The sequence below is a fragment of the Trichomycterus rosablanca genome, chromosome 14 (assembly GCF_030014385.1).
Source record: "Trichomycterus rosablanca isolate fTriRos1 chromosome 14, fTriRos1.hap1, whole genome shotgun sequence".
NCBI lineage: Eukaryota > Metazoa > Chordata > Actinopteri > Siluriformes > Trichomycteridae > Trichomycterus > Trichomycterus rosablanca.
The window spans coordinates 6,642,890-6,652,919 of record NC_086001.1 but is presented as its reverse complement, the minus strand read 5'-3'; the positions used below and the strand labels follow the sequence as shown (position 1 = coordinate 6,652,919).

The following is a 10,030-nucleotide window of genomic DNA, read 5'->3' as shown; positions in this document are numbered from 1 at the left end:
TTGTTATACTTATTTAAACATTATTGTGTGCAATCTGCAAACTTATAGTTGGGGAAAGGTAATAAAAATAAACAACAAAATCATCAATATTAATGTAACATAATTCAGGATCTGTGTGAATATAAAGTACAAATCCAGCAGAACAGAAAGTTGCTGAGTTAGTATAACAGTCGGAAGTGCAAAATCATCACCCATAAAATCCCTACATACTGTTTCCTCTGGTAGCTTCACACAGTTCTTCTTCCTCCAGATCAGCTACACAATTTTTTGTAACAGAAGCAAACCTGCAGTGGGTGAGTATGTTTTAAATTACTTTTTAATTCATTTTTAGTGCATGCGTCTAAATAATAAATACAATCAAGGTTGACATGTAGTACACTTGAAATGACATGTATTTCATAGAAGTCTTGGAATTCCTTTAACACAAAAACTTCCATGAAATTAAGTTCTTTCATGAGTCTACTGTTTTTCTAATTTGCTGGGTCAGAAATATATGTACATACAGCAGTGATGAGGAATTAGTAGGCCATGTCACAAAGCCAAATTAATCATTTACTGTGCTGTGAAGCAGATTTTCTGAAAATCCAAATTAAACTAATAAAAGAACTTAAATTGATAACATCAATCACAGAAAAAAAGACAGTTGAGACTGGTATAAAATACAAATCCTTTATAAGTGAATGTAAACTTTTGACCTTCAAATGTATCTGTAATTTTAACAGATAAGATGAAGTTGATTCTTCTGCTTTTGATGCTTCTATCTATAAACATCTCTACATCTCTGAGAGGTATGATATTAAACTTTAACTTTTTTATTTTGTTTCCAGTACATTGTGTTAAAGTAAATAATATAGATGGAACCAATACATTTATGGGAAAAATCTAAAAAATCATTTTTTTAATTTCTTTAAAAAAATAAAGTAACTGCAAAAAAGAGCACAACTAACAAGCACTAACATTTTTTATTTATTTTATTATTTTACTAATTTCCTGGCTGATTCATTAAACTGTACAGCTCACCAGTGATGTGCAGATTATTTTACAGTAAAGTATAAGTTCATTTTACATGTGAGAACTTTTTTTTAAACAATAAACTTTACACATAATAAAAAGGTTCTGTAGTAGTTTAGGATTGATGTGGGTTTATTGCTGAAAGAAATGAAGATTATTATTGTTACTGATACATCCACAGATTTTAATTATTACATGTTGATTTTATGGACTGTAAAATGCATTAAACTAGACATTAAATAACGTGTTGTTTTTGCAGAAATGAATTATTTCAGTCCACACAGCTGCAAAGAAGTGATGGAGAAATATAAAACTAGTGAAGGTAGGAACCAGAACTGACTGATTTACTGACATTTGCTGAATTTGTAAAATTAGAAAGGTACTTTTAGTGGTAGGTTCCGCCAACTCCGCTGCAACAAAGAGCGCAACAGGAAGTCATTTCTGCCCACAGCTACCAGAACCTATAGGACACATAACCTATAGTACTCACAAAAAACAATAAACCTTGGAAATGGTACTACTTGATTTGCAATTTGCACATGGTACTGTTTTTATTTGCACAGCTTTAATTGCACACAATGTCTATAACTGCACCTTTTAGTCTCACCCCCTGTTTTTGTTCTGTTAGATGTCTTATATACTTATTTTTTATATTATTATATATTTTTTTAAATATTTTTTTTAGACTTTTATATCTTGTGTTACATTACTGTAATACTGTTTTTCTATTCTTTCCTGTACTACACTGTAATGTCATTGTGTGATGTTTGAGATCATTGTAAATCGCTCCATCCCTGCATGATGGAGAAACTGTTGTATGTTGGAAGTGTTTTCTCTGTTAGGACACATGGATTCAAGACAAAATATCAATCCAGATATGTAATTCTGATGTTTGTTACTGTAGATGGTCTGTACTTTCTGAGCACTCCAAGTGGTGTGGTATATCAGACCTACTGTGATATGACGACTGCAGGAGGTGGATGGACTCTGGTTGCCAGTGTTCACGAGAACAATATGCATGGAAAATGTACCACCGGTCAGTATTTTTGCAGCTTTGCTTTGTTAGAGGAGACAATCACATGATTTTCCAAGTGATAATAATAACACATCATAAAAACTCAGTGGCACAGTTGTGACGGTATTTCTATTATTCACTGAATTTATCATATAAAACCTTTTTTGGCATGACACATTTAGTGTTTTTTTCTGATTTATTAAATTCAGTGAATAAACATAAAACCTTCTGTTACCTTCTTTAACATTTTGCTAACGGAAAAGCTGACACGATTTTTTTTTTTTTCAATTTTCATTATTACTTGCTTGATAAAATTAATGAAATTAATCTGCTGATAACAGACTGCTTCTATTTTAATAATAGAAGCCTTTCATAGCAATTAATAACACAATTTAGAACAAAGTGAGTATTTATTTTGTTTGTTACAGGTGATCGGTGGTCAAGTCAGCAGGGTGGAAGTGCTAATGTACCTGGTGGAGATGGATCATGGAGTAACACTGTCACGTTCGGTTCTGCTGAGGCTGCAACCAGTGATGACTACAAAGTAAACAACAACAATAAACTAAAAACAAATAAAAAATTAAGGCTGTGAATACTGAAATATATATATATATATAGACACTGATCAGCCATAACATTAAAACCACCTCGTTTCAACACTGAAAGGGGGCTAACAAAGCATGCAGAGAAACAGGTGGACTACAGTCAGTAATTGTAGAACTACAAAGTGCTTCTACATGGTAAGTGGAGCTGATAAAATGGGCAGTGAGTGTAGAAACAAGAAGGTGGTTTTAATGTTATGGCTGATATACAGTATATATACAGTGTATCACAAAAGTGAGTACACCCCTCACATTTTTGCAAATATTTCATTATGTCTTTTCATGGGACAACACTATAGACATGAAACTTGGATATAACTTAGAGTAGTCAGTGTACAGCTTGTATAGCAGTGTAGATTTACTGTCTTCTGAAAATAACTCAACACACAGCCATTAATGTCTAAATAGCTGGCAACATAAGTGAGTACACCCCACAGTGAACATGTCCAAATTGTGCCCAAATGTGTCGTTGTCCCTCCCTGGTGTCATGTGTCAAGGTCCCAGGTGTAAATGGGGAGCAGGGCTGTTAAATTTGGTGTTTTGGGTACAATTCTCTCATACTGGCCACTGGATATTCAACATGGCACCTCATGGCAAAGAACTCTCTGAGGATGTAAGAAATAGAATTGTTGCTCTCCACAAAGATGGCCTGGGCTATAAGAAGATTGCTAACACCCTGAAACTGAGCTACAGCATGGTGGCCAAGGTCATACAGCGGTTTTCCAGGACAGGTTCCACTCGGAACAGGCTTCGCCAGGGTCGACCAAAGAAGTTGAGTCCACGTGTTCGGCGTCATATCCAGAGGTTGGCTTTAAAAAATAGACACATGAGTGCTGCCAGCATTGCTGCAGAGGTTGAAGACGTGGGAGGTCAGCCTGTCAGTGCTCAGACCATACGCCGCACACTGCATCAACTCGGTCTGCATGGTCGTCATCCCGGAAGGAAGCTGATGCACAAGAAAGCCCACAAACAGTTTGCTGAAAACAAGCAGTCCAAGAACATGGATTACTGGAATGCCCTGTGGTCTGACGAGACCAAGATAAACTTGTTTGGCTCAGATGGTGTCCAGCATGTGTGGCGGCGCCCTGGTGAGAAGTACCAAGACAACTGTATCTTGCCTACAGTCAAGCATGGTGGTGGCAGCATCATGGTCTTGGGCTGCATGAGTGTTGCTGGCACTGGGGAGCTGCGGTTCATTGAGGGAAACATGAATTCCAACATGTACTGTGACATTCTGAAACAGAGCATGATCCCCTCCCTTCGAAAACTGGGCCTCATGGCAGTTTTCCAACAGGATAACGACCCCAAACATAACCTCCAAGATGACAACTGCCTTGCTGAGGAAGCTGAAGGTAAAGGTGATGGACTAAACCCAATTGAGCACCTGTGGCGCATCCTCAAGTGGAAGGTGGAGGAGTTCAAGGTGTCTAACATCCACCAGCTCCGTGATGTCATCATGGAGGAGTGGAAGAGTATTCCAGTAGCAACCTGTGCAGCTCTGGTGAATTCCATGCCCAGGAGGGTTAAGGCAGTGCTGGATAATAATGGTGGTCACACAAAATATTGACACTTTGGGCACAATTTGGACATGTTCACTGTGGGGTGTACTCACTTATGTTGCCAGCCATTTAGACATTAATGGCTGTGTGTTGAGTTATTTTCAGAAGACAGTAAATCTATACTGCTATACAAGTTGTACACTGACTACTCTAAGTTATATCCAAGTTTCATTTCTATAGTGTTGTCCCATGAAAAGATATAATAAAATATTTGCAGAAATGTGAGGGGTGTACTCACTTTTGTGATACACTGTATATATATATTTATATATTATAAGTAATTATAAAGCTAGGTCTTTGAGTCCACTATTAGTGACTTACCTTATAAAAATCTTTTGACTGAACTGTCACAAATTCCCACAGACATGTTCAAGAATCTTGTGTAAAGTCTTCTCAGAGAAGTGAAAGCTGTTATAGACCCAAGAGCAAGAGGCAACTCCCCATTACTGCCCTTGGGTTTGAAATGGGATGTCCAACAAGCTTATGGACAAGACAGCTGTCCACATATTAGTGTATATACATTTTTATTATCATCAAAGGTCAGATTAGTAGAATTCCAATATTTATTATATTACGTTTTGTTATTAGTGTCAAATAAAAACAGGATGTTCACCCACTTTGGCATTTTAAGAACTGCACTGAGATATAAATATGAGTGTTTATTTAAAAAAACAACATCATCTGCTTTTAAAGCCCCCATGGAACAAATGAACCACTTGTTATACTGTAATAAACCAAACACACAGAAAATGCTGCAAAATATTTGGCCAATAAAACGATTGGCTTCACCTAACCAGCCTCTGTGTTTATCTGTGTGAGTCACAGTTCTGACTCTCCTGGTTCCTCATTAACTGTGTACCCATCTGACCCTTCTGGTTTTCCACCTTCCTTATTTGGTTGTTGTTTCCTGTCCATTACAACTCTATTCCATTCTGTTTATTCAGTCTCTGAGATCTTTTCAGTAGTTGTGTTTGATTAATAATGGTGATGTAGATCTAGATGACTAGATTGAATAGATTTAAGTCAAAACTAATAAAATAATCGTATGAAATCTCAGCTCTGCCTGCCGGCTGGGCTGAGCAGCCACATGAACAACGATCGGCCTGTTGTTCAGATATGTGTGGTATTGAGCTGTATAGGGTTTCTCTCTCATAACTAATGCAATTACGACCTCTTCTGGCTGATTGATGCCGCCTGCACAGAGATGAGAAAAGAGTGCTCTCAGGGTGTGTCACTCCGTACACAACGCTGAGCTGCACTGCACTCATCAAAGTGTATGTGATAAGATGCAGACGGCATGCTGCCCACGTGTCGTAGGGGGCATGGGTTAGCTTCGTTCTTCTCAATCAGAGCAGGGATCGGCATTGGTGGAGAGGAAGCATGACGCAATCGAGCAACTGGACGCGCTAAAAGGGAGAAAAGGGAGAAAATGCATTAAAAAAAACAAAACAAAAAAAAAACAATATATATATACAGTATATATATATATATATATATATATATATATATATATATATATATATATATATATATATATATATATATATATAAACTAATAAAATAGAATTACTACATAAAAATAGAAAAATGTAAATTACAGTAAAATCACACATACATAACGGGAAGGGATTTTGTTCTCCACAGAATGCTGGATATTATGACCTGGAGGCCAAGAACGTGGCTGTTTGGCACGTACCGAATGACAACCGAGTGGAAAGTTGGAAACAGACATCTTTTCTGCGCTACCACACTGAAACCAACTTCCTTAATCAATCTGGAGGAAACCTCTACCATCTGTTTAAGGTTAATACACCTTACACTGAAACTAATGCTGCAATCTAATGCTGCAATCTAATGGAAGCTTATAGGTACCATTGGCATGATAGAAACAACATGATTGATAATACTGTTCATTTCTTTAGCTTTTCCCTGTGACGTACAATGTGGGATCATGTCCTGCTAACACAGGCCCTTCTGTTCCAATCGTGTATGATGTTGGTAATGCTGAGTCAACCCATAACCTGTATGGTCCCAACGTTAGAGGTATCATGTTCATTTTATTTTTTATCTTTACCTAATGTTTCTATTAGTTTTTAGCAGCGCTGCTGTGTCTGATCCACTCATACCAGCACAACACACACTAACACACCACCACCATGTCAGTGTCACTGCAGTGCTGAGAATCATCCACCACCTAAATAATACCTGCTCTGTGGTGGTCCTGACCATTAAAGAACAGGGTGAAAGCAGGTTAAAAAGTATGTAGAGAACAGATGGACTACAGTCAGTAATTGTAGAACTACAAAGTGCTCCTATATGGTAAGTGGAGCTGATAAAATGACAGTGAGTGTAGAAACAAGGAGGTGGTTTTAATGTTATGGCTGATCAGTGTATATAATGAATTAAAACAGTATTGACATCTTAACTATTTGCACACTTTAACTTTGAACTGATATATTGGTCATGTTACCCACACTTATAACACCCAAACATATAAAATAAGAAGACTGAAATTTCCTACTTACTTAATTGTTCAGACCATTTGCTTTGGCATAAATATGGTGAACTGCAATTTAAAGGAACTGGACATAGTTTGGAAAGGTACAGACCTGGGTGTAAAGATGCCCACAATCAACACTGCATTGCAACAATACCAACAACAAAAACATGTTCTGTCTGTTGATCTCTAAAAATGTGGCAAGGCCAAGAATATACTACAATATCAAGGGCTTTGAGTGTTCCTAGGTCCACAGTGGCCTTAACAAAATGTAGAACCTTACCACAACCTTAAACTTTCCTAGAGTTGACATTTTGGCCAAATTGCCCAATCGAGAGGTCAGTATGACCCCTCTCTTTGTGGTTTCAGGGCAAGTGTTCGATACTAATTACTTAAACCACATTTAATGCTTGCCATTCAGTTTGACAGCGCTTGAGAGGATATGCCATGACGATTGGGATAAACTGCCCAAAGTTCTCATAGTTGGAGATGAGAAGATGAGATCACCAAGTCATCTAGTTAGATGCTATCTTTATGCCAACTAAAAATTTTACCAAATGCCAAAAGAAAGCTTTCTTTTATCTAACCACAAGTCTAGGCACTTGAAGTTCATTAAAAAGTACTGAAAGTTAGACTTGAACCAAGTTCTCTGCTCAGACACAATACTGTATCCAGGTAAAAAGTCTAATTTACACTGTCAAGTATGATGAAAGATCTGTGGTGTTCAGGGGCTACTTTACCCCTGCAACATTGTTATGATACACAGTATAATCCCTGTGAAGTACCAGGAGAAATGAAATGAAAATATATCTGCCTCCAGCAAGAAGCTAAAACTGGGTCATAGGTAGATCTAAAATGTACAGCCACATTCACACAACGGGTGTGTTCGAAAACCTAGTGAGCTGCCTTGCTGTCTTACTGCCTACATAGGCAGCTGCCTCAGTAGAGAGGATTCTAATAAGTAATTGACTTATAAGGCATGTTATTTGAATGCGCTACTTAGACAGCGATAACATTGGGTTTCGCTTACTAAGCTTACGCAGTTAGCATCATGTCATTCAAACCAATGGGATGGGGAGGCACAGTGCGCTAGCATGTCAACTAACATCTAATTTCATGTACCGAATGTGCAAATAAATGACACTTGTGCAAGTTTATACAAACTAAAAATCAATACTAATTTATTTACGTTTGAAAATAACTCTCCATGTTTTTTTTAATTTTTCTGTGAGAAAAGTTATGCCGCATTGAACGCTGGGATTGCCTTGATCACTAAGGACGCTTCCGATGCTCACTCGTTCTTGAGTCAAAATAGTGTTGATATTTTAAGATACCTTACTAGTGAGCATATTAAGGCATCTAGGATTTCGAACAGCCTCATCCTCAGGAGTGTGCATAGGATGATGTAAAATGCTGCTTATGTAGAGAGCTCCCTAGGTTTTCGAACACACCCAACAATGGTTGGATAAACATAATCCAATTTCCAATCCAACAAAGATGTTCCAATTTTAAAATGTATAACAACCCCATAATTTGCTTCCTCAATTCTCAGTCATTTCACTTAATCCCTGTGTGTATTATCTTTACAGCCAATAGCGAGCCGGGTTTCATCACGTTCCGAGCAATTAACAGTGAAAAGGCTGCAATGGCAATCTGTTCAGGAGTTAAACCCACAGACTGCAACACTGAACACGTAAGAATAAATCTGTTCTACTCACACAGTGATTGTAATGTTAAAGGAGTAAGCTGCAAATATTCGTAAACTAACTGTGGTCTGATCATGTGTCTTTATAATTGACACATAATGCCAAAACAAGAACACCCACACAATTGTTTAGTATGAGTTATTGTTAACAGTCTGTGCTGGAAACGGCATTTAAATATCTGAGCTAATGTTGTACATTCATCAAAAGCACCAACAAATAAGACTGGAAGTGTTTTATCCAGTAAAAGGTCTGATTCTGCTCTTCAAGATCTGTTCATGTAAACACCTCAATCAAACCAGATTTAAAAAGAGTTGAGCATGGGACAAGCCAAGAAGATCATTTCTACTTTTAGTAACATTCCTTTAGATTACAGACACATTTTGGGTAGCGCTCTATCACTATCAGTGGCTAAATGGAGTTATTGCTACTAAATTAGACCCCCCCCCCCCCATTCTCCTCCCAATCCAGTCATATCCAAGTACCTGATTGCATTACGCTTCCTCTCTACTGATGCCGATCCACACTGCTGATTGAGAAGAGCCGTGACTAACACACGCCCCCTCCGACACGTGTGCAGTAGCCGACTGCATCTTTTCACCTGCGCGAGGCGAGTTCATATGCGGATCAGCTTTGTGTACAAAGAGACACACCCTGATCACACGTTATTCCTCAACTCAACTCTGTGCAGGCGCCATTAGTCAACCAGCCAGGAGAGGTCGTAATTGCATCAGTAATTATATGAGGTCCCTCTCCGACTTCCCACCAATCGTTGTTCATGTAACCTCCCAGTGCAGCCGGATGGCAGAGCTGAGTTTCGAACCGACAAGGTTGAGATGGTGTGCTAGTGTGTTTTACCGCTGCCCCACCTGAGTGGCTTAATGAGATTTTTCCTGCTCATCTCATACCTTTCCCCCTATATAATCCTCTTTACATTTTTTGTTTAGCCTAAGCTTTAATTATAATTTTATTGCTGTATAATTTTTGTGTGTGTGTATAGAGTTGTATAGGAGGCAGTGGGCACTTTCCTGAAGACAGTCCGAGGCAGTGTGGCGATTTCACGGGCTTGGATTGGAATGGTTACGGGACCAACATACACTGGAGTGCCAGTAAACAAATAACCGAAGCAGCAATGCTCATCTTCTATCGCTGAGAGAAATGCCTCATTTATAAACAGCACCGAGGCCGACCTCATGCTAACTCCAGCTAAACATTTACCATCTTCTGCTTTATATCTGTCAAAGCCCAAGAATAAAAAAGAAAAAAAAGTGTAAAAATGACTGAAATTAAATATTGATAACTGGTTTTTCTGGGGCAATAATAAACATGAATAATGACATTTCTGTTTTTTGCTTTTAATTATTCAGTTAAATTTATTTATTATCTTTTTATTCTAATTTTCTTTATCCAGCTTTCTTTTTTCAATCCTTTTCCTTTAGGTCTTTTTATTTCTTAGTTCCTTCTTGCTTTTTTCTTTCTTTTCCTTTAATATTGTTTTATGCTTACTTTTTTTGTTACTATACATTTTTTTAAAAATATTTTGTTTATGCATTTTCTCCCTTTATCTCCCTTTTTTTTTTGTGCGTCCAATTGTCCCATTGCGTCATGCTTCCTCTCCACCAATGCCGATACCCGCTCTGATC

At 37.8% G+C, this 10,030-nt stretch overlaps 1 protein-coding gene across 1 annotated transcript; it reads left to right on the top strand.

The window, feature by feature from the left end:
• The first annotated feature begins 1,274 nt into the window (after positions 1-1,274).
• On the top strand, positions 1,275-9,726 carry itln1 (intelectin 1). The gene is made up of 7 exons (XM_063008562.1): positions 1,275-1,333; positions 1,916-2,047; positions 2,455-2,570; positions 5,832-5,990; positions 6,110-6,230; positions 8,274-8,377; positions 9,388-9,726. Exons 1-7 carry the CDS (start codon positions 1,309-1,311, stop codon positions 9,538-9,540), a joined length of 810 nt encoding a protein of 269 aa, XP_062864632.1. The 5' UTR covers positions 1,275-1,308; the 3' UTR covers positions 9,541-9,726.
• Positions 9,727-10,030: the final 304 nt, after the last annotated feature.

Excerpts from the sequence above, each read along its gene's own strand:
- itln1 (XM_063008562.1), top strand. The coding sequence starts at position 1,309 with ATGGAGAAATATAAAACTAGTGAAG. Across the intron at positions 2,571-5,831 it reads CAACCAGTGATGACTACAAA|AATGCTGGATATTATGACCT; the intron begins GTAAACAACAAC and ends TGTTCTCCACAG. Across the intron at positions 6,231-8,273 it reads GTATGGTCCCAACGTTAGAG|CCAATAGCGAGCCGGGTTTC; the intron begins GTATCATGTTCA and ends TTATCTTTACAG.